The sequence below is a fragment of the Gigantopelta aegis genome, chromosome 14 (assembly GCF_016097555.1).
Source record: "Gigantopelta aegis isolate Gae_Host chromosome 14, Gae_host_genome, whole genome shotgun sequence".
Lineage (NCBI taxonomy): Eukaryota > Metazoa > Mollusca > Gastropoda > Neomphalida > Peltospiridae > Gigantopelta > Gigantopelta aegis.
Window position 1 is genome coordinate 32,585,308 of NC_054712.1, and position 27,761 is coordinate 32,613,068.

The 27,761-nt window shown below is 38.8% G+C and overlaps 1 protein-coding gene across 1 annotated transcript; it reads left to right on the top strand.

Moving 5' to 3' along the window:
* Positions 1 to 27,561, top strand: LOC121389379 (GTP-binding protein GEM-like). The gene is made up of 5 exons (XM_041520980.1): positions 1 to 769; positions 8,367 to 8,452; positions 13,405 to 13,591; positions 17,184 to 17,939; positions 25,818 to 27,561. Exons 1-4 carry the CDS (start codon positions 193 to 195, stop codon positions 17,441 to 17,443), a joined length of 1,110 nt encoding a protein of 369 aa, XP_041376914.1. The 5' UTR covers positions 1 to 192; the 3' UTR covers positions 17,444 to 17,939; positions 25,818 to 27,561.
* The last annotated feature ends 200 nt before the right edge of the window (positions 27,562 to 27,761 follow it).

A 27,761-nucleotide genomic window follows, 5' to 3' on the forward strand; every position in this document is an offset into this window, starting at 1 on the left:
TTATCAGTAGTAAAACTGAGCGTTCGATAAAAGTTGTATGAGTTGTAACAGAGCAGTGAGGTGTATAGATAAAACATACAGTGCTATACTAACCAAGACCGATAACACGGAATTCGGTTGGCTTGGTTTTTCTTTTCAAAGATAAAAGCAATATTTCTTAACTGATAAACAATTACCAGAAATATTCTCGAGATGGGAACTCTTCATCAGGAAGTCGCAGAAACTTTACCAGACGCCAGATTTCTACAGGTGTCTCCTTCGAGAGGTGGAACGATGTCCGCTCCGCACTCCAGATCGTGTTCGTTTAAGAACCGCCCGCGTCCGAAACTGGAATTGGATTTAATTCGCGACCCCAGACCCAGGACCAACAGCGTCCCGAACTGTCCCGTCTTCCTGTCCCTTCCAGAAGGCATCCGCCGGGACCCGTCCAGGGAGAGCATCAACAGCAACGGCCTGTGCCGAGTGAGGTCGTTCAAGACGACGTCGAAGGGCGTCGTCAACCACGGCGACATCCTCAAGAAGAGCAGCGCCAACAGCCTCATGTCGACGGGCAGCGCCGTGACGGACGGCGAAAAGAAGGAGAAAAAACGTACCGTCAGCGTGGCGTCGGCGGAGAGCGGCGGCGGCGCAAGCGGCGCAAGCGGCGCGTCGTCCACGGTGCCCAGCTACTTCAGGGTCGTCATCCTGGGAAGTACGGGCGTCGGCAAGACGGCACTCACCAGGCAGTTCATGACGTCAGAGAGCGCTGGGCCGTATGAAGTACATACCCGTAAGTATTTTGGGGTGTATACTTTTGGTGACGTAGACTATAGGAATTGGGGTGTCTCGATTATATCGCTCCAGTTTTCTATATGTATTTAGTGATGTCATTTATTTTGTTAGTGTAATAATGAGGATAGCCCTACTGTTATTATTCTGTATAGCCTTTCTCAAAATGGAAGATAGTTTAACGACTTTTGCCAACTTTTATTTATTTATGTAGTTATTTATTTACTTCTGTTTATTTGTAGGTTCCTTGGTTTATTTATGTATTATTTATTTATTTAATTGTTTGTTTCTTTGTATAGTTATTTATTTGTTTATTTACTATTGTTTACTTTGTTTTGTTGTTTTAATTAATTAGTTAATTAATTCATTCATTCATTCATTCATTCATTCATTTATTCATTCAATTTGTGAAGTAAAAACTAAATATCCTTCATGCATATGACATCAGTGCTCCATACCAGATGTAACAGCAGGTAGTCAGCGTGGGTAGGTATCGTTACTTTGTCTACTAAAACACAACTCGTTATCGACAGTTATTCGAGTTCTTTTCCAGCGGCGAATCCAAGGTGGGGGACCAGGGACGCGTTTCCCCATACTATATTCAAGTGCCTTCGTAAAACCAAAATAACTACAACAATTCATTTACGTTGCCCTTTTTACGAATTGGTCCATGTGCACTCCCCCCCCCCCTTAGCCCCCTCCCCCCCCCCCCTCCCTACGCACACACATGCATCGCCAACATACTTCCTGAATCTGGCCCTCTTTTTTTCATGGTTCCGGTTCTCACTATACTAACAAGAACAGCTGAGTGTCTTTTGATGTGTGTGTCAGTCATGAGTCACCGATATTAATTTCACCACTACCCCTCCCCTAAGGAACAATAGTCAGCTACGGCCTAGGTTGAACGCTTTCTAATAAAATATTGATATATGCCTATATTAACGTATGGCGTTCGCGGTGGTTGTGGTTCCGCGAAGACGTGTTAAACAAGCACTCTGTTTGGGATTGCGCAAGTGTTTCTCTGACCAGCTTTGTTTGGAAGTCGTGTAGGTGACTGACATCATCTCTATAAGCTATCTCGGAGGACACATCATTTATTGATTGCAAATATCGACTGTTCTAAAGTGTTATACTGAGCAAGTCATACATATTGCACAACAAAGAGTATGTGCACATGCTGTCTTATCTGTCTATCTATCTGTCTGTCTGTCTGACTGTCTGTCTCTATATCTATCTATTTGTCTGTTTGTATGTCTGTTTGTCTTTCTATTTTTCTGTCTGTCTTTCTATCTATAAAATCTACCTACCTACCTACCTAGCTACCTACCTGCATACATACCTACCTAGCTACCTACCTGCATACATACCTACCTACTGTATCTGTCTTATCTATCCATACATCTATCCATATATATATATATATATATATATATATATACATATACACATATACACACACATATATATATATATATATATATATATATATATATATATATATATATATATAACTGTATCTGTCTTTGAATTACTACAGACAAAATTATCCGAAATATTCGATAGAATAAACGCACGCAACACATGACGATAGATAATTGTTTGTCGTTGTTACTATTTATTGTTATTATTTTCTAAATATTGTTTTTGGCTATAATAGCGTATTCGGGGGGGGGGGGGGGGGGGGGGTGGGGGGGTGTTAGGTGGAATGCCACCCAATTATACCTTTTCTTCCACCACCTTTATATTTTCCAGTTTAATAGAGAGTGTGACCTCCCCCCCCCCCCCCCCCCCCCACACACACACACATATACACACAATCTTAGTTCCCTCCAATTACAAATACTGGCTATGCTAATGGGTTATAAAATATTCAAGATACATTTTCTTCTGGCAGAGTGGTCTATTCCAGTAAACATATTGTTCCCAATTTATGACCATTATTAAGAATTGTGTATGTCCAGAGATAGTCCACGTTTTCGTGGCGCAGTAACAACTCTAAACACGTAGCAGTGATGGATATGTTTGCTATATAATAAATATCGATATTTCATCTCACCACGTAGCACACAGCCATAATATAATTAGCCTGTTGAATCGGGTTTAGCATTGCAAGCTGTTATTATATGTTGTTATTATTTGTTGTTATTATTTGTTTTACTATAAACTCGCGTATTTCAGTGGATTCTGCTTATTCCCCCCCCCCCCCCCCCCCATCACACCCACCACTTTGTTTAATTACCATCGGAAATGTGATCCCTTCTTAAACGCAGTACCGCCCCTGAATGGTACTACACATACAGATATAATTCCCTTATCCATGTTGTTAGGATTTAACGGTGCCATAAATATCTATAATCACACGTGTTATCAAGATTCCATTCGCAGCTGTGACGTCATGCGGTGGCATGATGTTCACATCACAGCCAGTGAGAAAATCAGATGGGGGTGGGGGGGGGGGGGGGTGGGGGGTGTTATGATTTATTCACTTCCGCATCCTAATAAAATAAAAAAATGTTAAATATTGAAGAGATTTTACAAAGATGTTTACTCGAGCGATTCGCGAAAATAACAAAGTGGATCTCGCTATGATAAAACAAACTGGCTCTAGCTGGAAAAAAACATCTTTCAAACATATGTTATCTTAAAAGGTCCAGTGGCCTCTATTCAGGACTGTAGCTAGCGGTGGGGGATGGATGGTTTAGTTGACCCCTCTTGGTATTTTCAAAAACCCGTATTGTTTGAACTTTTTTTTAACAGTAGCCAATAGTTGTGGCTCCAGATGTCAGAAATTATGTAATGTCTTATAGCTTCTCATATCCTTCGTACTGTCCTAGATACATAATACTGGCCCTGACAAGAAAGGAACTAACTTGTATATAAACAAATCATTAAAAAAAAAATCGCTGTGGGTGTGAGACGCTACCTGGATGCGAACCCAGTTCGTACCAGCCTTAACCCCGATGGCTAAACCAGCACACCAACGATATCAGTCGTACTCACTCCTTTTTGTGTTTGGTATCTAACATTAAAGGGACATTCTTGAGTTTGCTGCAACTTTTAATATGTTATCGACTAACAGAGACTTTTTAACGATTGTAATTACATATCAAATATATTTTTCTGCATGAAATACTAGTGGCTGTATATTAAACGTGTTTCTAATCGTTCTAATATTTTTACTAGTTTAATTTTTATTTTATTTCCTGAACTATTATTTTTTCCGTACGTACGACATTATTTGAAGACAGAATGCAGTTTGGGCGTGTTACAAATATTAAGACACACATTGAATATACAGGCACTGATATTCTAAACAATAAAATATATTTAATATGTAAGTTTAATCGTAAAAATAGTTTATTAGTCGGAAACATCTTACAATGCAACAAACTTAGGAATGTCCCTTTAAGCAGAGCTGCTCATAATCAGTAGCTCAGCTCAGCTCATGGGCGTACGACCCGGGGGGGGGGGGGGGGGGGGGGGGGGGGGGGGGCAATTGCGGGCAAATCAACCCCTCCAGCCCCTCTAAATCAAAGAGTCCCCATACGCCCATGGCTCAGCTGGAGTGGTTTATTTTTAGTTCAAAGTGACGTCATCCCTACCGTTGAGTTCGACCACCCAGGGCTTAGAACCAGCTGTTCAAACGATATAATCTTCAAGCACGTCAGATACAAAACTATTCTGAATCAAAAATATTGTTGATAGTATATCATAAGGCAGAGACGAACTTTATTTGTAGAACGCAGAAAATTTACTTTCGGAGCATCTAGTTTTCAAAATGTTACGGGGAAGCATAAGAGCGTATCTCTGAACCCCTTATAATATTTGCTTTACGCCCTCGATCTCAGCCCCCCCCCCCCCCCCCCACCCCCCTTCCATGTCTACTTGCTTCCGTCGTGCCCGATCTTAACTTCACAAATAATAGATTTATAAAAACATGGTCATTCGACCTCTTCAGTATCATGTAAACACTTACATACTTCACCCACCTACAACCACATGCCACACAACCACCCACACACACATAACTAGAAGATCATGACATTACAGTTTTATGTACGCTCGGTCTTGCCTTTGCGTGAGTGTAATTATACATGCATAGTCTATGTTCAATCTATTTTTAAAAAATTTAATCGAAATTTGTACAGTCCTTTCATCTCCTGCTGTATCTAAACTGATGGATGATTTATAGAATCGACGAATGAATGAATGAACGATCTAAAGAATGAAAGTAAAAGTGTTTAAAGACGCACTATCATCAGCTATTGGGCGTCACCTGGCATTAAAAGAGGATTATCTGTTTCATAGCAAAGACCAATATAGCTATAGCTGTATGTTCGGTTTATCGTGTCGCGGAGTTCAATGCTATTTACAACGTCAGCGACCACGAATGTGGTCGTATTTGATCGGATTACGTTAGCGTAGTTCTGGCAGTCTTGGAAGTTGGGATACACATAGTGTATCACGTATACACACAATAGTAAATGTCATTCCTGCACGATGCCTGGCATGATGACATGACCTACTGTTAATCCATAACGATGTTGTCTTCGTGATATGTATCATACAGCAGCAACAGGATTTGATTTTTACTTTCTATACAGCAGCACATCAAAACCACGTTTATCCGGCGGAACTAGAATTTGATTAACAGTGTGGGTGTGTTTCATTCATTGTTTATATTTTGCGATAAAGACAAAACAAAATCTAAATGCCTCTATGGTCAAACTATGCTTAGGACGCTATATTGAATTTCATCACAACTGGTACATCAAAGATCGTGGTATGTGTTATCCTGTCTGTGGGATGGTGCATATAAAAGATCCCTTGCTACTAATGGAAAAAAAATGAAGCGAGTTTCTTGTCTAAGGCAATATTTCAAAATTACCAAATGTTTGTCATCCAAAACCCGATGATTAATAAATCAATGTGCTCCAGTGGTGTCGTCAAACAAAGTAAACTTTAACTTTTCAACCATATTGAATTTTCCTCTAAGCAAAGTAAATAACCTTTTCAAATTCGCAATAGCTTGACATCAATTAGCAGTGATAAAGATCTCCCAACGCCGTACCGAGTTACGCTGCTATTTTTTTTTTATGAGCTATGATGACGTCTTAGCGGAGAATTCCAAGTTTCGAGCCACCAGTCTACTTTTAATCGCGACTCTAACGGAGAATACTAAAACTACCTCCAGGCAGAAGAATTTATATTCGGAACTTCGCTCAGCGCTTCCGTACGTACTAACATTAGCATCGCTTGCGGCCCGGTTATGTAAGAATGTTATTGGTGACGTCAGGTTTGTCTTAGAGTATCATCTCTTTATGAACGATGGGAAGCCATATAGTTCCGTACAATTAGTAATAATCGGTGTTATTAGTGTCACCAGGGGCTGTTTCACTCTGCGGTTATTCGGTGATATCGGCTTGAAGCTATCTCTTTAAATAGTTATTTATTTTTAATTGGGTTTCCTACATCAGAATCGTTCAGAGCGAAATCGGTCCCTCTGGGATAATCATAACATGTAATAGGCGCGCGAGCGAACTACGTTACTAAATATATAGACTATCCTTGGCCCTTGTTAGAATGCTCTTTTAGAGCTTAGATTCGAGGACCCCAATTTTCGAGACATCACTGTTCTATACGTATAGTTTGCCACCCATTCATACCTTTTGTGTACAAATCGTGGATCATGTTAATGGTGGAAGCACAGGTGTGGGCAGGATTTAAGCAGGGGAGGGACTAGACGTGGCGACTGAAGTTTATAGTGGGGTCGAGCCATACTCCCACAGAAAATATATGGAGAAGAAAGAAAATGTGCCTTCGCAGGGAACGGTTTTGATCCCCGAAACCGTCCCCCTGCACGCGTGCGTGAGAAGAAAACAGAGATGAGACCACCTCACGGTCTCATTTAGATTGCAGCAAAAACGTCTGCCTCGTAAACATGCTAACTCTTAAAAAAAAAGTCTACCAGTAAGTGCATCACCAAGAAGAATAAACTAATATAATGCATCATAAACTCACACTAAAAAGAGTTTACTTTTTGTACAAATACGTAGCAGCTGTCTGCCATAACCACTAAGTACTAAGGCTGATGGGAGGAAATATGCTCGAGTCAGCCATCTTGATCGTGGCAGATGGGTTCTGCGCTTCCAAAAACACTCAGAACTCTTGCAAGATCAAACTAAATAACGTTCCATATATATCTCTGCCATCCAAAGACGCCTGTGAAATATGTATACAATGATGATGGAAACACCCATGGGGGAAATTGGCGTTCGCGGAAGAATAGGCGAACGTTAAAATCTGTTCCGTCCTGCTGTGACGTCATTGCCAGAACCTTGAGATAATGAAAAAGTGTTCTTTGCGATAATAGCTTTTAGACGAACGCAGACGCGAAATAAAAAATAAATGACACGTGTGCGATAAATAGACTAATTTCAATTCCGGTTAATGTTGGCTTGTCCGCTTGGCATGACAGACTGGTTCTACTAAAACCGCGCAAGCTAAAAGAATAAGCAGTCTACTTACATTATCACTTCCGATCTGGCGTTTTATGAATCAAGAACGATAATTATCTTCATTACGGCATAAATATCTTTACAAAGGTCACCAGAAATTTATTTTTTTGCCGATTAACCTGAAATAACATAGTACACTTTATCGATTTGCTTGGATGATTCCTTTTATCATGGAAGGTGGCCACATTTCCTGTAAAAAAAGATATTAATTATTTATGAGATAAAGATTATCTTGTTTTTCTCTTTTGTTGATGTGTGTATCGTTTTCAATGTAGAAGTAAACGGCATAACGTTGTTATTTTTCTCCATTATCGTGTTGTTTTTCTCATTGTTAAACAAAACAAATACATGTATATGCTTATCGTTTTGAATGTTGTGATAATGGCTTAAAATAATGGGGTTTTATGGTTATGTTTTTATTTTTGTTTTTCTTTAGTTAAAATGTTCATGATTTTAAATTGTGTAACACTTGTGAAAAATAACACGCAGTTTCCATCGTTAGTAAACTAAGAAGTTAAAAAATATAAAAATTTAATAGAATCTCTATTTTGATAAACAAACGTCATCGGAATGTATTGTTGTATTAATGAACAAAATCACAAAAATTGCTAGCATATCTATTTGTGTGATTGTTCAGCCATTAGCAGAAAGAAAAGATACGTTCTACGGGTGCCAGAAATAGACACGACGAGTGTACAGTTGGTACACACATCACAACTCGATTCTTGACTTACGTGTGTCTTAGTTTTATAACTACTTTTGACATACCATTCTTATAATTAATATAAATGGGTACAGTAGAACAATGGTAGCTTATAAAACCTGTGGAATTATTTCAAACAGTATTTCAGTTATTATCCACTCAGACAGGTAGTAAATATGATGTAATTTGCTGTTGGCTAATGCTTTTGCGGGATACTTGATATTGACGGGGGGGGGGGGGGGGGGGGGGGCTTGGGGTCAAATCAAAACACATGTGTATGTATCATCTATAAATTATTGTGACCGCTTATAAAACACAAGTATAACAGTAAAATATATGCTGTCTAACAACATAATACAAGGGACTTTCTTTTTCAGCGGATGTAGAAGACGAATCACAGATGATCGTTTCGCTGCTTGTTGATGGCGAAGAGTCCATGATGGAATTCATTGATGGGCCAAAGGTTAGTCACAAGTATTCTCCTTACAACATATGTTTGATATCAATGCAGTATTTAGTAAACACATTTGGTAGCAGTTGCTGGAATGAGCATTCGTGGACTCGGTAATACAAGGATAGCATTCCTCCCTAGATTTTAAAATAAAAACACTTTGAGAGGATATAACAGAGTTAAAGCTTAGCTTTTGGACCAACTTTCCGGAATTTTCCGGAAAATCTGGAATGTTTAACCCATATCCGGAATTCCGGAATTAATGCCAAATAATTCGCTATCATTATTTTTTTTTTTTTTTTTTTTTTTTTGAAAGCAACCATTTCTGAATATATACTCTTCAAAAGAAGAAACGCAAAACCACATTGTCGTAACATTTGGAGAATTGATTTAATTATTGAATGGTGAGTCCGATAATTACCAAATATTGCAGGATTGTTCACAATTCACTCTAGTCCATTGTGAGTAAGTGATAGGACACACCACCAAGGTCAAGGTCATCTGGAGTCAATACCGGGTGTTTCTCCGCGTGTGTTGACAACTGCCTGGCACCGCCTGCCCATTGAAGCAACCAGAGTACGGATGACGTCCCGGGGGATGGTGGCCCACTCGGCCTGCAAGGCTGCTGCCAGCTCGGGCAGGGTCTGGGGCTGTGGTTGTCGCTGTCGGAGGCGTCGGTCCAACTCGTCCCATAGATGCTCATTTGGGTTCAAATCCGGTGATATCGATGGCCAAGGAAGGACATTAATGTTGTTGTTCTGTAGGAAAGCCGTTGTGAGACGTGCTGTGTGAGGCCTGGCGTTGTCATGTTGGAACACTGCGTTGGCGTTGGCCATAACTGGAACGATGTGTGGCCGGAGGATCTGGTCAATGTAGCCCTGTGCATTCAGGTTGCCCTGCACGTGGACCAGGTCAGTTCTGCCAGTGTGTGAGATGGCTGCCCACACCATGACACTACCCCCGCCGAATCTGTCCACTTCCTGAACGCAGTTTGCCGCATAACGTTCACCACGACGCCTATACACGCGACATCTTCCATCATGACGTCGGAGCAGAAATCGGGACTCGTCACTGAACCACACCTGTCTCCATCGCAGTTGAGGCCATTGTCGATGAATCTGGCACCACTGCAGTCGGAGTCGACGGTGTTGTGGTGTTAAGATGACACCTCGAACTGGACGTCTGGCACGAATTCCTACCTCACGTAGGCGGTTCCGTACGGTCTGGTCGGATATCCTGCGCAAACCTGGTATTGCTGCGGCTGTGGAGGTGGCAGTAGTCAATCGTTCCCGAAGGTGGCGTACCCGGATGTAGCGGTCCTGCCCGGGGGTAGTGACCCGTGGTCGACCGGATCTAGGGAGGTCACGTGTTGATCCATGTTGCTGGTAACGGTCCCACAGTCTGGAGATGGTGCTTGGGGACACATGGAATGCCCTGGCAACGGCCGTTCTGGATTCGCCTGCGTCTAGTCGGCCGATGGCATTGTTTCTCTGCGGTTCACTGAGACGTGGCATGTCCTGGATTGTCAACTGTCGGCCAGATACAGAGGCCAGGCAAGCGAACACCCTGCACTTTTATACTGTCGGTGTTCATGTTGCACGTACAGACAACGCACATGCAGTGGTGACATGGTTTGCACGTGGCTGCGTTTTTGCGAATATTCACATTTTGGAACTTTATTGTACAGTAGCTGCGTTTTATCGAATGTAACCGTGGGAATGTGTTTGGGACATGCAATGACCTTATATTCACAAAGCATGAACCGGTAGGAAACATAAAATCGGAGTTATAACCCATTTGTACCCTTTTGCGTTTCTTTTTTTGAAGAGTATATTTTAAATTTTATATATTTTTAAATCCCAAGTTCATTAAATAGGCGAGTAAAATGTTATGTCGCGTTTCGGTTCGTTTCGGTCCCGTTTCGTTCCATTTCAGTCTTGTTCGGTCCCTTTCGGTGATTCGTCGGACCTTTTATTTATTTGAATATTAAAATTAACATGACATGGTATATTTATGGTAAAATATAATTCTAGTGTTCAGAAAATATTTTAGCGTTTTTTACAGCGGTAACGGTACTTAAGTTTGTATGTCTATAGTGTAAAAAACTAAAAATAAAAGTCATCATTATGGTTACATATGTGTCATTGTGTGCACAGTATTGCAAGTAATGATCACTATAACAGTGATTCTTCCTCATTCTTTGGCCAGTGTTCTTGGGTTTGAACTTATGCAATATGTAATTGTAGTCGCAAACATCTTACAGTGCAGCAAATTCGGTGATAGTCCCTTCGACATAGCTGCAACAGTACATATACTCGTGTATATACTTTGGTTCAAACAAGCTATAGTTAACACAGTAAATCTATTATCACATTCAGCTATCACATAAAAGCCCTTACTAATCATCATAATGGCCCCGATAGCAAATTATTCGATTTTTTTTAATTAATGAGTTTCGTTTTTCCATTATCAGAGAAAGAAAACCTTTAAAAAAAGCTTCAAAGTTTTCAGCGTAACGTCATTAATTCCACAACCTAAGTACTTGCATCATGTGATTCTGTTATTTCGGATTAGTAGTTTTTCTCTCTGATGTTAATCAGAAATAGCCTTTCGCATTTTCTAGCTAAAAATAAGATTTCTAATTTTTGGATGAAAATAGCACGTGACAGTATTCTGATTCTGCTCAGTGAACGCTAATGGTCAAAGACCAGATTAATCTCTTTCTTTTTATTAAAGGCATACTGTTACGGATTTATGGACCTTATTTCTCTAAAAATGGATAATAAATAAAAATTACATTAATAGTTGAAAACCAAATCTAGCTATCGCATTACCTTAACTGAACCATGATGGAGTGAAATCCATGTCATCCCTCTCGGCAATTTTATTTTTTGAATTATGGACCATTGCCAAAATTCTATTATTTTTACAAAATGTCATTACTAAATGGAGTATGGTGGTTATGAAGATGGTTGAATAAAGTACATTTAGGGACACATCAGATTATTTTTGTTCAGGTAATACTTTGTTAGACCATTAAATAGGTCAGTGGTCTGTGACAATATGTCTTTAAATAGGTCAGTGGTCTGTGACAATATGCCTTTAAATAGGTCAGTGGTCTGTGACAATATGCCTTTAAGAGTTTATTAGTGTGCTTTTATTCCATTATTTCCGAGTACTCTGGAGTTCTGCAATATGGTAGGCGGTAGTCGTCGTCAATAACGTTATTGTAAAACGAATTAATGTAGTTGCATTGCTGTCAATGGGAATGTATTCTAGTATTTAATGGGTTAACACGTTATTGTACTAGTTTCTAAACAAAACATTGATCATATTATTGTTGGTGTTTGTGCTCCGATTGTGTTTATAAGCATAGCGAATTACTGGTCTATACTGTATAGTAGTTTGCATAAAAGGCTCTGTGTTGGCGGTATATGGGGCCGGAACTAGGTCAATCTGCGATGATTGTCTCAAAGAATCGAACCCTTTTGATGGACTCAATCTCTGACTTGTTTCTTTCCGTTCCTAACTGTGTCATACAATTGACATATCAAAGGTCGTGGTATGTGGTATCTTGTCTGTAGAAAAAAGAATATAAAAGATTGATTGCTGTTAATGGAAACATGTAGCAGGTTTCTTCTAAGACTACATGCCAGAATGATCAAATGTTCGACATCCAGTAGCTGATGATTAATACATCATTATGCTCTACTGGTGTCGTTAAAGGGACATTCCTGAGTTTGCAACATTGTAAGATGTTTCCGACTAATAACATATTTCTACGATTAACATATTTACGTATTAAATATATTTTCTTGCTCAGAATATCAGTGTCTGTATATTCAAAGTGTTTCTGGTCGTCTTAATAAGAACTCCAAACTGGATTTTGTCTTCAAATAATTTTGTACGTACGAAAAAAAAACTATTTTAGGAAATAAAATGAAATTTACCCTAGTACAAATATTAAAACGATCAGGAACACGTTTAATATACAGCCACTAATATTTTATGCAGATACATATATTTGATATTTAATTACAATTGTTAAAAAGTCTTTTGTTAGTCGATAACATATTAAAAAATGCAGCAAACTCAGGAATGTCTCTTTAAAGAAAACTAAGTATTACTTTGGATGGTATATATATATATATATATATATATATATATATATATATACACACATAAGGTAAAAGCTGTTGGCTGGTTCTTATTACAGCAAGTACTCCACGACTTGTATAACAAAGCGTGGTATGTGCTACTGTTTAAAATTTAATTTACATTATCCTCAAACATATTATGGGCCGGATTTATGAAGCTTGTTTTCTTAGACACGGATGATTAAATATTGTAAGACAAAAACAGGCATGCATATTTGGCTATATATGGTACTTCTGGTTAAAAGGTAGTTTATTCGCCAAAATAAGGTTCTGTTAGTTGGAAACATCTTATAACGGAGGTGCAAGCTCAGGACAGCTTCGTTACCATCAAGAACATTTGTATTGCATATTCCACTTGGCCACGTATAACTTGGCAAGCTGCTGGAGCAGACAGAATATTGTACATTTATTGACTCTTTTTTTTTTCCAACTGTGGTGGGACGTAGCTCAGTGGTAAAGCGTTCACTTGATGCGCGATCGGTCCAGGATCGATCTCCGTCGATGGTTCCATTGGACTATTTCTTGTTCCAGCCAGTGCTCCACAACTGGTGTAACAAAGGCCGTGGTATGTACTATCAGTCTGTGGTATAGTGCGTGTAAAAGATTTTTGCTGCTGATCAAAAAGTGTAGCCCATGAAGTGGCAACAGTGGGTTTCTTCTCTCAATATCTGTGTGGTCCTTTACCGTATGTCTGATGCCATATAACCGTACATAAAATGTGTTGAGTGCGTCGTTAAATAAAACATTCCTTCTTTTCTTCTTCTTTTCCCCAACTCTAAATTCATGTATAAATGTTTCGTATTTCAGGTAACAGAATGTGAAGATCTCCGCGTGGACGCCTACATCGTGGTGTACTCGTCGATAGATCACGCGTCGTTTACCGCCGCCATCAATATAGTGCGGACTCTGAGGGTGGACATTGGCACAGACCGGGCTATCATTCTGGTTGCGAATAAGACGGACTTGGTGCGGCAGAGAAGAGTCACGACAACAGGTGGGTCGGTGTGATCATTATCGTGTCTGTGGAGCAGTAGTTCAGACATTGGTTTGAAGGTGTGTCGGTGCTGGGTTCGAATCCCAGTACTGTCTTCAATCCAACGGCGTGTTCAGGAGGCGCTCGCAAATTATTTGACTGGTATACCATCGGCTTCTGTCGTATCTCATTCAACTAACGTTAGGCGCAAAATATCAGTCTAGCGGGTAATTGTGATCGCGTGCCCTCCTGAACGCACCCCAGATAGAGAATCATTGTACAATTAACAAAGATGTTATGCTGCGTTAGATTGTGCACGGACGTTTTTATTTCAGATGACACAATTAAAGTACATGCTCTATTTTAAAAAAAATAAATAAACAATTATTATTATTAATGTCAACAAAGCAATTCAAAGATATATTCGATTGCTTTCTTTCTTCTAAATTTAAAAAGGATGGTCACTTGGGTACTGTTTTGTCCGAGTTTATATTTCGTAAATATTTGTTTTGATACTATTATCAGACAAATTTTCAAAGCAGCCATTCCTAACACACTCGAACGTAGCGCGGCATAAGGTTCCTGCACCGATTGCTATGTAGTTAGCATCATTAAGAACTATTAGATCTTGCTTGACATTTAAATATGTTGTCAGAGTGCTTGAACTATTTTTGAATATGAGGACAAAAAACTATTAAATCATTATAATCAGAATCATAATTATTCCTCATCACCATCACCATCAACGTCTTCACCACCATCATACTCACCATCATCATCATCATCACTATTATTATCATCATCACCACTATCAGTCATCATCATCATCGTCATCATCACGGCCACTACCACCATCATTATTGTCATCATCGTTGTCATTCACATCATCATCACCATCCTCATTATTATCATCATCAAAACTTTCCAATCTTGGCTTAATTTTTCCACTTTAAGTAACGTGCAGTTAAGCTGTCCTGATCTTTCGCCTACCAGAATACCTGTCAGGTCGTATAAAAGACTAGCTTTCCAGTCTTTGATACACTGTTTACGCGTGTTTTATAGTCCTATCTAGGCCAGCATCACCCTGTGACACGCACTGAGGATTACAGCGTTCTGTCAATGCTAAGCTGCCGTGTCTTCTCGTAGACTAACAACCTAAACACATTAAGCGTCTTGCCGCTGCCGTCCTTCCTAAGCTTCATTACATTGACTGAGTTGTTCTGTCCAAGTCTATTGATTGCTGAGACTTCTCGTTTCGTTTTGCTTTGCTGTGACTGGTTCCGATCAAGATACTGTATCTGAAGCTTTTCTCGGTTATCGTCCATTGACCTGTTACTTCCAGTAATGACTTTTCTTGTAGCCTTTGATCGGAATTAAATATGGACCCTCTTGAGTGATCTCGAAATAGAGCACGCCGTGTCCTGTGTAAGCATGGTGTTTAATCATCTGCGGTTAAACGTCAGACACAATGGTAATTTGCTCGTATGGTCTTCCTGTCTGCTATTCCTTGGGATCAAATTCGAAATACACAATCGACATTGATGGTACAGAGGTTCAGCCATCGGGGAATTTAAAGTCAGAAGGTGATGGTTTCGTATATCTGAAAAACAAAACTATTACTATTTTTAAAATCGTATCTCAGACAGTATAGTCAAAGGGATGTGTGCACAGTACAAACTCCAACCCAATGGGGAGGTGAAAAGCCAGAACACCGACTTAGTCTGGGTAGCAGTTGGTACTGGGATACGAACCCAGTACCTATCAGTCTTAAATCTGATGTTTTAATAACTAAACCATCAAGGCTGGTAGAAGACTTCATAATACATTACAGGGGCGGGATTTGGCTCAGTTGGTAGAGTGCTCGTCTGAGGTGCTTGGGTCGGAGGATCGAACCTCCTTGGTGCAGCCTTTGTCTGGCTGGGATTTCCCCCGTCCTATCCAGTGTCCCACACCTGGTATGCCCAAAGGCCGTGGTATGTCCTGTCTGTGAGAAAGTGCATATAAAAGATCCCTTGCTGCTAATGAAAGCAAGATATAGCGGAGTTTTCCAGTACCGGCTCCCATCCAGAGCGAGTTTTAACGATTCAGTGGGTAGGTGTAAGGCCACTACACCCCATTCTCTCTCACTAACCACTAACAATTAACAACTAACCCACTGTCCTGGACAGACAGCCCAGATAGCTGAGGTGTGTACCCAGGACAGTGTGCTTGAACCTTAATTGGATATATGACAAGCACGAAAATATACGTTGACATGAAATGAAGACCACGACTGCGATTTATCAAACGATTGACATGCAACAGACTAAGTGTTCTAGAGGGTGTCATTAAAACAAAACAAACTTCACCTTTTTTTAACTTCCATTTAGTACAATATTATATCTCGACGAGTTGTGGGGTATTGGGATCCCAACCAGACAAAGGGTGCCCTTACCATCGAATAAACAAAAGGATTATTCATCCATTATGTCAGTCGGTCTGCTCGGCCGATTACATACTTGCGAGGGAAACTCGGCCCCATCAGTACAGATCTACGTATATCGGTCATCATCAGAAATGGACACGTGCGGTCGTGTTGCAAGCAAACACTTCAGCTTACTGAATATGATGTCTTGATATTCCCCAGCTGTCGAGTTGTGTCCTTGACTTGACACATACAGATCTCTTAATTAAATAACCATCGATTGCATCGATCAGCTAACGCCAATCACTTGTCCTATATAGTTTGGCTGTAATCTCACTGAAATCCGAGATTAAATTAAAGGGACATTATCGGCAAGTCTTATATTTCGTAGGTGGGTTTTGTGTGTGTGTGTGTGTGTGTTTGTTTGTTTATTGTTGTCGTTTTTGTTTGTTTTCTTTTGTACATTAATTTGAAACCAACAACTAGAAGTTAATCGATCCTATACATAATCATTGCATAATACTCGACTATATCAGCTTTGTAATGTCACGCCAGTCGATTTATTCATGAATCCATCATCATTATCATCATCATCATCATCATCATCATCATCAACAACAATACCACAACCACCACCTTCACCGCCACCTCCATTATCATTATCACCATCACCACCACTACCACCACCATCATCACCACCACCACCATCACCACAACTACCACCGCCATCATTATCATCATTACCATCACCACCTCCAACACTACCACAACCATCATCATCACCAGCACCACCACTACCACCACAACAACAACAACCAACACCATTACATCGCCACCGACCACTAACAACTTCATCATTTTCAGCAACACTGTATTTTGTCAAATGCCCATTTGTCTCTGCATTGTGCAGAGATACGGTACTGGGGCCCGTTCCACGAAGCGATCTTGCCTCTAAGATCACCTTAAGTGCATAACTACCGTATGAACTTAAGGTTATCTTAGTGACCATGATGACCATACTTTACGATTTTGTTGTTCAGGGGCTTAATTCAGAAAGCTCTCTTAGGCTCTGCTAGACAACAAAGCATCCTCTTTGCAAGTCTTTTTGCATTACCTTGCGATATTGCACAGTTGCGAGAGTTTAGGGAATTAGGTCCCAGATTTAGCAACTATTCTTATTTAGTTGTTTTTCTCTCCTTTCGTTTACAGATGCCAAGCTGATCGCTGTGAAATACGATTGTAAGTACACGGAGGTGTCGGTGGTTCTCAACCAACACGTGGACGAGCTAGTGGTCGGGACTCTCACACAGATCCGTCTCAAACTCAACCCCCAGGTCGGGGCCTCTCAGCAAAACGAAAAGGTGAAACGGAAGATCAGCTCGCCCAAGAGAGCAATGTCGTTCATCTCGAAACTGTTCAAACAGAACAACAAGAAGGCCAAATCGTGTGACAACCTCTTCGTGTACTGACCCATCATTTTAGCATAGACAAAATCATCAGCAAGGTCATTTTGAAATTTAAAAAAGCTTTACCTATATATCTATCCAGAAAACACTTGAACTTTATTTCCAGCATATTAAATTGGTTACCAGTTGGTGAGGTCACCGTGTTAAAGGTGATATTTCTACCATGGGAAAATAAAAATTGATGTAATAATAATGATATATGAAGATGATGATGTAATATGAAGATGGCGTAATAATACGTCTATATCGTCATAGAAAAGAGAACACTACGCCATCAAGAAAATGACATCATAATAAGAGGAACGTGGCATAAATTACGCAATGAAAATAACGTCACAGAACATTGCTTAATAAGAAATTGATGTAATAAGACAAAAACGGAGTATACGCATGAACAACATGACATCATAAGACTAAGAGGAAGATGACGTAAAAAATCCATAATGTCAAAAACTCCTGCCTTAAGGACGCCATTATAGGATATGAATTTGCTTCTCAGGTAAGAACATTTTACTTTTAAAAATCTCTAATACATTACAACTTTATTTTGGCGAATTTCCTTAAAGCTGCAGTCTCTAGTATATATATATATATATATATATATATATATATATATATATATATATATATATATATATATATATATATTCTTTGTATCTATGCTCCAATCTACGTCATTGAATATCGGCGTACTGTTTCATTGTTTTATGCTACAAGTTATATAAAAGAAGTTGACAACATAAAAAATAACACACAGCTTAGTAAAAGTTTATATATGCTTGTATTTTGTGAGGTTAGGCGATTTTACTCCACAATAAATACAACAAAAGGTATATTGGCGTCAGGAATTAATAACTGCTTTATTTGAACAATTTATTTGATTTGTCCATCACCTGCAAAGCGAGATCCATAAAGCGCTGATGATTAACGAATGTAAATTAATATTTACAATCCATGTTCATAAAAGATTAATCATATTTAAATATAATAGCCGATGATTAATAAATCAATGTGCTCTAGTGGTTTCGTTAATCAAAACAAACTTTAAAACAAACTTACACTAAACCACTAGCTACTAATAAATAAACGTTGTTCTGTACAGACAGCACAGAAAATACAAGCAGGTGCCCAGGACATCATGGTGTAACCTTAATTGTACATAAGCACAAACGCACGTTAAATATATATACTGATGGAAAGAAATAAGGGGACACATGGAATTGTAGACCAAATGTAATTCGCAACTAGCGTAGTAATATCTGTATTTCATACCAAGTTGTAATATGGGATTGAATGTCTGTAGTGTTGAATGTGCTGCCGATATGTTCCCAGTCAACTTCTGACAATATGAATTGATTTTTGATGCAGTCATTATTTCTTGTTGCTATCTGTGTGATCCTTTATTTCTTTCCATCAGTATATATATAAACAGAAACTGCATTCGAGAAGGAAAACGTTTGGCCAATGACCTTGTCCTTCGGTAACTGCGGCGACTCTGTTATAACAGTAACACATGGTGTTGTGGACAATTTTGTCATTGTACTGAACGCCATTGACATTTCTAACAATGGTTGCTACAGCTGTTCCTGACATGAATTACGTCGATAACGAACAGACTACGTCACACTGTAACGTTCGGACTGACGTGTGTGCGGTCTTTGTTCCCGTGGCGGACTACAAAAAGGACATGCTGGGTCTCTGTGCCGTGCCTAGTTTGACGCCCGCCCCAGCCCCGCCCCCGCCCCGCCCCCACCCCGCCCCTCAAGTCGGCCTATAGTGCTAGCGCGTGAACCATGAAGTTGCCAGTTGTTATAACTATGTTAATATTTCAAAACGAAATGTGAGGAATCTGCTTAGAACAGAAATTCTTCATATTGTTTTTATTTTTATCGTTATTGCATTTATCGTGAATGTTCGTTTCTCAGTAATTTAAAGGGACATTCCTGAGTTTGCTGCATTATAAGATGTTTCCGACTAATAAAATATTAATTTTCTACGATTAAACTTACATATTAAATATATTTTCTAGTTTAGAATATCAGTGTCTGTATATTCAATGTGTTTCTGGTCGTCTTAATATGTGTAAGACGCCCAAACTGGATTTTGTCTTCAAATAATTTTGTACGTACGAAAAAAAAATATTTTTGGAAATAAAATAAAATTTAACCTAGTACAAATATTAGAACGATCAGAAACACGTTTAATATACAGCCACTAATATTTTATGCAGAAAAATATATTTGATACGTAATTACAATCGTTAAAAATGATTTGTTAGTCGATAACATCTTAAAACGTGCAGCAAACTCAGGAATGTCCCTTTAAAGAGACTTCAATTTGCAGTTTACGGGCATATTCGTTATAAGTGACTAAGTGATTTTAATCCATACCTGTGACGCAAGACTATTGTTTTAATTGTCAATTATTTTTTCAAGAATCTACAGTTCAGAACAAAAAAGTAAGAAAGAAATGTTTTATTTAACGACGCACTCAACACATTTTATTTACGGTTATATGGCGTCAGACAGAAGGTTAAGGACCACACAGATTTTGAGAGGAAACCCGCTGTCGCCACATAGGCTACTCTTTTACGACAGGCAGCAAGGGATCTTTTATTTGCGCTTCCCACAGGCAGGATAGCACAAACCATGGCCTTTGTTGAACCAGTTATGGATCACTGGTCGGTGCAAGTGGTTTACACTTACCCACTGAGCCTTGCGGAGCACTCACTCAGGGTTTGTAGTCAGTATCTGGATTAAAAAACCCATGCCTCGACTGGGATCCGAACCCAGTACCTACCAGCCTGTAGACCGATGGCTAACCACGACGCCACCGAGGCCGGTCAGTTCAGAACAATACAATTTGCACATTTTTGTGTGTCCAGGGGCCTAGTTCAATAAACTCTCGCAACTTTGTGATCTCGCAGTGCAATGCTAAAAGACTTGTTGTCTAACAGAGCCTAAGAGACTTTCGTGAATTAGGCCCCTGATCGGGAATTCCAACCCACAACTGACTGAAATTGTACACTGTAAACAAGAACACTACTTTAGTTCACGAGACCACACAATTGCATCATAAAATAAATATGTAATTTATGCCTATGGGGCTCGTTAATTCTTTTTTTTTTCTTCTCACGAATTCACACTTCGGCGTGCATTCCCCACTACTGAATGAATGCATCGAAATGATGTACATGCATCTCATATTTTTGCGGAAAATGCATATAAAAAGATCCCTTGCTACACTGGAACAATATATCGGGTTTCCTCTGATGACTAGGTCTTATGTGTCAGATGTGTCCAATAGCAGATGATTAGTTGATCAATGTGCTCTAGTGGTGTCGTTAAACAAAACAAACTTTAACTCACGTTTTTTGTGAAAATCGGTACAGACAAAAACATACTGGCTTGATTTACTGTTTCTTGTCCTGTTTTTTTTATCGTTCGTAACGATCAATAACGAAAACACTCGAGTGCTTCCGAATGATACGATCGGAGTTCCGGAATTCTCAGAACGGGTTACGACCCAAACAAAGAATGTTTGTTTGTGGTTCTGGCTCTTCTTCTAGATTGGTTCTGCCGATTTCTCTACAGACATTTGGCTTGTATTACACTATTCTCGGGTAAAGATAGGAATGTTTTCTTAAAATAGGCTACACTAGCATGGAGGTTTCCTGAATGTTAGACATGTCACCATTTGTAGGTAGCAGCGTTAGAGGAAAGGAAATAATATTCTGTCCAACATAATATGAAAAATAAAAATAAAATAATAAAAATAGGACAAACATTCCTTACAGTGATAGCCGCCAGTCCTTACTTTGCGCTTCAAAGGTATTTGGATCAAACTCGAGGAGAGGGGGTGTACAGTGTAGGAGACACACCCTAATTAACCCGATTACGGCCAAGCGGAAGTCACTGCTCCCCAGACTTGAATTCCTTCTCAGTATTTAAAGGGACATTCCTGAGTTTACTGCATTGTAAGATGTTTCCGAATAATAAAATATTTTTACCATTAAACTTACATATTAAATATATTTTCTTGTTTAGAATATCAGTGTCTATATTGAATGTGTTTCTGGTCGTTTTAATATTTGTAAGAAGCCCAAACTGGATTTTGTTTTCAAATAATTTCCTACGTACGAAATTTTTTATTTTAGGAAATAAAATGAAATTTAACCTAGTACAAATATTAGAACGATCAGAAACACGTTTAATATACAGCCACTAATATTGTATGCAGGAAAATGTATTTGATATGTAATTACAATCGTTAAGAAGTATCTGTTAGTTGATAACATTTTAAACATTGCAGCAAACTCAGGAATGTTCCTTTAACCGGATAATCCGGCTAAGAGGACGCCACTGCTCCCAAGACATGAATTCATTCTCAGTATTTCATTTAAAATTACAGTTTTCAAAGGCTTGTGCATTCCCCGTATTCAAGTTGGTAACACTTTGGTTTCTTGTTTTCGACAGTATTCGTAACAGCGTTTCCAACCATTTTCGATATTAGTGGTAAAATGATGGCTGAAAGTAGCATCTCATTCAGTAAACTTGTTGATAACATAGGCAGGTGCACTTCCCACAACATTTTTTACTTGCCTGCAGATTACCAATATCGTTTCCTATCTAGGAAGTGTTTACAACGTTTATATTAATTTACTTTCCTGCTATCAATTTTTTTCATTCAAGCACGCTACAAATGACTCCTTGCTAGATTAGCAGAAATGAATATGATTTTTTATGTGGCCTTTTTTGTTTAAAGACAAAACAGCATAACAAAAGTTTGTTTTGTTTAACGACACCACTAGAGCACATTGATTTATTAATCGTCGATTATTAGAGGTGAAACATTTGGTAATTTTGACATATAGTGTTAGAGAGGAAACCCGATATATTTTTTCATTAGTAGCAAGGGATATTTTATATGCACCATCCCACAGACGGGATAGTACATACCACGGCCTTTGATATACCAATCGTTGTGCACTGGCTGGAACGATAGATAGCCCAATGGGCCCATCGACAGGGAAACAGCTTAACATGTAGCACGGTTTTTGATACACCAGCATTGGTTACAAGGGAATCACTAAACGGCACGAGTTATTGTGGGATGGTGGAGGGAGACGTTATGTTTGTTTGCCTAGATCATAAAACGTGCCAGTGAATGACGAATGCATTCTGTGGTCACTATAATACGGAAGATGTTTAGGGCCGCACATCGTCTAAAATCATCAGAGTGAGAATCAGTAAACAAAGAATCAAGGCACAGAAATACGTGTTTTCATCAGCTAGACCAAACAAAAAACAAAAAGCAAAGAGAGATAGAGAGATCCTTTTAAATTATTTCTGGGAAGTCAGCCTCCATCCCACCCTCCTCCCTACCACGCTCATTGATTATGGCTCCACCGGCCTCGATGGCGTCGTGGTTAAGCCATCGGACATAATGCTGGTAGGTACAGGGTTAGCAGCTTTGTACCGGCTCCAACCCAGAGCAAGTTGTAACGACTCATTGGGTAGGTGTAAGACCACTACCTCTCTCTCTCTCTCTCTCTCTCTCTCTCTCTCTCTCTCTCTCTCTCTCTCTCTCTCTCTCTCTCTCTCTCTCTCTCTCTCTCTCTCCTCTCTCTCTCTCTCTCTCTCTCTCTCTCTCTCTCTCTCTCGCTAACCACTAACAACTATCCCACTGTCCTGGGCAGCCCATATAGTTGAGATTGACAATTGGTTGAAATGAAATGAAATTGCGGCCCTGAACGTGTTGTGTGCCGTAGGATCGGTCGCACTCACTGAAATGTTGTTTTGTCCATTCCAGTCGGTGCTCTACGACGGGTACATCAAAGGCCGTTATACGTAACTTCCTACCTTCTATATTTATGCGTATGCACATAAAAGATCTTTGGTTGCTGTTAAGATGGAGTTGCCTATGTAGTGACAGCGGCTATAAGAGATAAAGCTTTTAAAGAGAGTAGCCCGACTTCACTGCATTTTAAGATGTTTTTTACTAATACAATTTTGTAACGACTAGTATTACATATTAAATATATTTAATATATCAGTGTCTGTATATTCAATGTGTTTCTGATCGTTCTAATTTGTGTAAGTATCTAAACTGGATCAGGTTTTCCAGTAATTTTGTACGTACGAAATAAATAAATAAATAAATATATATATATATATATATATATATATATATATATATATATATATATATATATTAGGAAATAAAATGAAATTTGACCCTAGTCCCAACACTAGGATGATCAGAAACACGTTTAATGTACACCCACTAATATTTTATTTACAAAAATATATATATATTTAACAAGTAATTACAGTCGTTAAAAAGTCTCTCTCTGTTGGTCGACATCATCTTAATAGTCGCCGAAATCTTCCGAAAATCGCCGAAATCTTTCGAAAATCGCCGATAGTCTCTTTAATGTTCTAACACGATGTTCTTATAGTTGCCATTACTTTATTTTATGAGGTTGTTTCTTAACCTTTCTCGTTCATGTAAATACAGTGAGACGGCAATAAATATTTATTTTGACTTTGTTCCGCCACAATTGGCAACATTTATACATGTATCTGTGTGATAAAAGTCGAGCGTCTCGCTGCGATGTTTTAATTAAAGTGAACGGGATTCGGCGTGAAAAAAAGAAAAAGATCGATCGACCGAGCACCCACATAATTACGCCTCGTGATTGATAGACCGACGATCGCTGTCCGCGCATGTGCAGTAGCGGTCTCTTATACAGCGACGTCTGATAAGCGGGTTTCAAGTTCTGCTGACAGTATCCGGACGTCATTAACTGTATTTATATTAGTCCTTGGGAACAGAACCATGTAATGTGCTTACGTTATCCAGCTGTCAATCAAATTTACGCCAAGTAGACCGCCGAAAATTATGGTTCGATGGTTAGAAGACTCGCCTAAGGTTCGTGTATTAAAGGATTTGATATATGTGCTGTCCTGTCTGTGAAAACGTGTCTGTACAGGATTCCCTGCTGTCAGTTGTTGAGAGTAGTCTTTGTGGCGGTAGTAGGTTTCTTGTCCCATTGTTTAGGTAGATATTGCAATTCCCACATGACTGATATTCGGTGTCCATAGATGTAGTAGTTAAGGGAGGAAGGAAATGTTTTATTTAACGACGCACTCAACACATTTGTTTTACGGTTATATGGCGTCAAACATATGGTTAAGGACCATACAGGTATTGAGAGAGGAAACCCGCTGTCGCCACTTCATGGGATACTCTATTTGTATTAGCAGCAAGGGATCTTTTATATGCACCATCCCACAGACAGGATAGTACATACTGTCTATGGGATGGTGCATATAAAAGATCCCTTGCTGCTAATCGAAAAGGGTAGACCATGAAGTGACGACAGTGGGTTTCCTTCCTCAATATCTGTGTGGTTCTTAGCCATATGTCTCACACCATATAACCGTAAATGAAATGTGTTGAGTGCGTCGTTAAATAAAACATTTCCTTCCTTCCTTCCAATAGTCGATGATTAATAACTCAATGTGTTCCAGTGGAGTCGGTAAAGAAAACAAAATGTAACTTGTATTTGTAAAATGAGGTCAATATGAGAAGCTATGTCTGCTGAAATGTAGCATGGTATCTTTTATATGAACTTTCCAACAGGCTGGGTAGTAGATTGTTACGGTCTCCGATATCATGTCAGCTGTGTCGAACTGGTTGAAGTGGTTATGATTAACACAAGATATACGGTACTCGTGAAATTTGACAGAAAATGATAACCTTTGTAATGACATTATCGTGGTCACGTGATCTTAATAAAGTAGATGCTAAAATGGCGAAACAAGATGAAAATGTGATAAAGCCATTGCAAATGTATATATGAAAACAAATTTAAAGCTGCAATCTCGTCTCACCATATAGCAACATTATTTACTATAAAAATGCAAAATACAAACAGAACAAAAGTGTTAGTAAATTCGTACATTATCCATATGAACGGTCATCGTTAAAAGCCTTCTTACAACATGCAAGTTATACTATATTCATGGTTACAAAATTAAAATAATACTTTACTTTAAAAATACTTGATATTGTGTCTTTAATTGGAATGTAAGAAACGTGTTTTTATGAACAGATAACTACAACTCAAAACACCACTAACTTAAGATATATAAGAATTCCCATCCCACTCATCACCAGCGCTTTATTACCATCCATGTATATATGTTTATTATTATATAGAAATGATATAATATACATATACATATATACATATACATATACATATACATATACATATACATATACATATACATATACATATACATATACATATATTATATTAGTACATTATCTTTTATTTATTTATTCATTTATTTATTTCCTTTTACAGGTTCGGCGAGCTTCCATACTAACCGATGTCTGGGTCCTACAACTGTTTCAGACTTCATTTGAACTCTATCCTGTACGATGATATGGCTTTGTGTTATGGATACACCATTGGCGTCGATATTTTATAATGATGAGTGAATGTATGGTTACAGTGACAGATTTACAGAAGTGTATTTTGACTTGGCGAAAATCGGAGCATGCGCACTCTTTCTTTATTAGTGTTTCCGGATCCGTTATCGGCACGTGGAACACAAACGTAATGCTGTTTAACAAACAAAAATGACTTATTTTAGACTCTGACTAGAAAAACAATTAAAAAAAACCTAGATGTGTATTCATCTAAAGGATAAAACCTGTTCTTCAAAGACATCATCGAATGTGTAAATGTGTAGCCTCTTTGGTTTCATATCCAGCATGTACAAACTTGTTCAGATGGCGCCGGATGTCTCAGGAAGGAACTTGTTAATTTTCCCAAATAAACTCTTATCTTACATTCGTCGTCTTCTTCCACGAAGCAGCCAACTGGTTAAAAAGACCACCGTCTTACGTCACTGCTTCACCAGTGTTTTACTGTTACATCATACCTGCTTAATAGACCACTCCTGTTTACCAAATACCTGTCTTAATAGGCCACCTCAAGAAGGTGAAAATTTATATATGCAATTTGACAATTAGCATGACACTAAATACCATTTATATTGTAATTATGTATATTACTGTTTTCTTCTTATTTTATGCTCAAACTCCATATTTGATTAAGATTTGGATCTTCTAGTTCAGTATTGAATGATACATAATTTTCAAATAAGAAAACTCTAAATATTAGTTTTTGTTTTTATCTTGTATGTGTTAAAGCAACTATCCACTTCATATGCTTCAACTGATAGACTTCTTTCTAGAAATCATTTTAACTCAATATTCGTGCTTATATCTAATTACGGTTCAAGCACGCTGTCCTGGACACACTTATTTAGCTATGTGGACTGTTAATACAAGGCAATTCAGTGGCCTAACAGCTCCCTATTAAGCTGTTTAAAAAACAAAAAAAACATTTACTTTGGCTGTAAGTCGGTAACGGGATGCGAACCCAGTAGCTGATACCTATCAGCGTTAACCACTGCGCTTTGATAAGCTGTCTAAAATCCTTGAACTTTGATGATTTAGTATTTCTCCGATCTTGGCATACGACAATAATGCTTGGCGCCAGAATAATAACTGAAGGTACGTACACCTCTATACAATTAACCCCATCGGGTGCGAAAATAAGTAAAAGAGCAATATAACGGATACTGCCTTAGTTACATTGTACACACGCGCGCGCGCGCACACACACACACACACACACACATAGACACATACAGACACACACACGCGCACACACACACACACACACAAAGACATGCACACGAACACAAGTGCACACATATTTGTAGATGTATATAATATGTATATAATTACATTTGTAATATATATGTATATAATTATGTGTCTAATGTGAGTTTGTAATAGAATTATAAGTGTAATATGAATGTACATACTAATTATGTGTGTAGCTCTGTATATATATATAGTATTGATTGATTGTTAATTATGTTACGCGCTAACCAAAGACCGCCCACAATGCGTTTTAGACCGTCATATTTGTACATAGTGTTTGTATATTTTGTATAAGTCTTCCAATTTCAATTATTTGTTCCCCGAATTAAGGGACCAATTATTCTGAAATAAAATATTTTGATATGAAATATGCTGTGGTGTTTTAATGAGAGTATGGCATGTCATAGCCCTAGGGAACGTTGGCTCGTAGGATGGATGACTTGGTCCATGGGCGTATGGGGACTCTTTGATTTAGGGGGGCTGGAGGGATTGATTTGCCCGAAATTTTACCCAGATAAAATTTTCCCGAATTTTCCCCACTGTTTTGCCCCCTTCCCCCCCCCCCCCC

Excerpts from the sequence above, each read along its gene's own strand:
- LOC121389379 (XM_041520980.1), top strand. The coding sequence starts at position 193 with ATGGGAACTCTTCATCAGGAAGTCGCAGAAACTTTACCAGACGCCAGA. Across the intron at positions 770-8,366 it reads GCCGTATGAAGTACATACCC|CGGATGTAGAAGACGAATCA; the intron begins GTAAGTATTTTG and ends TTTCTTTTTCAG. Across the intron at positions 8,453-13,404 it reads AATTCATTGATGGGCCAAAG|GTAACAGAATGTGAAGATCT; the intron begins GTTAGTCACAAG and ends TTCGTATTTCAG.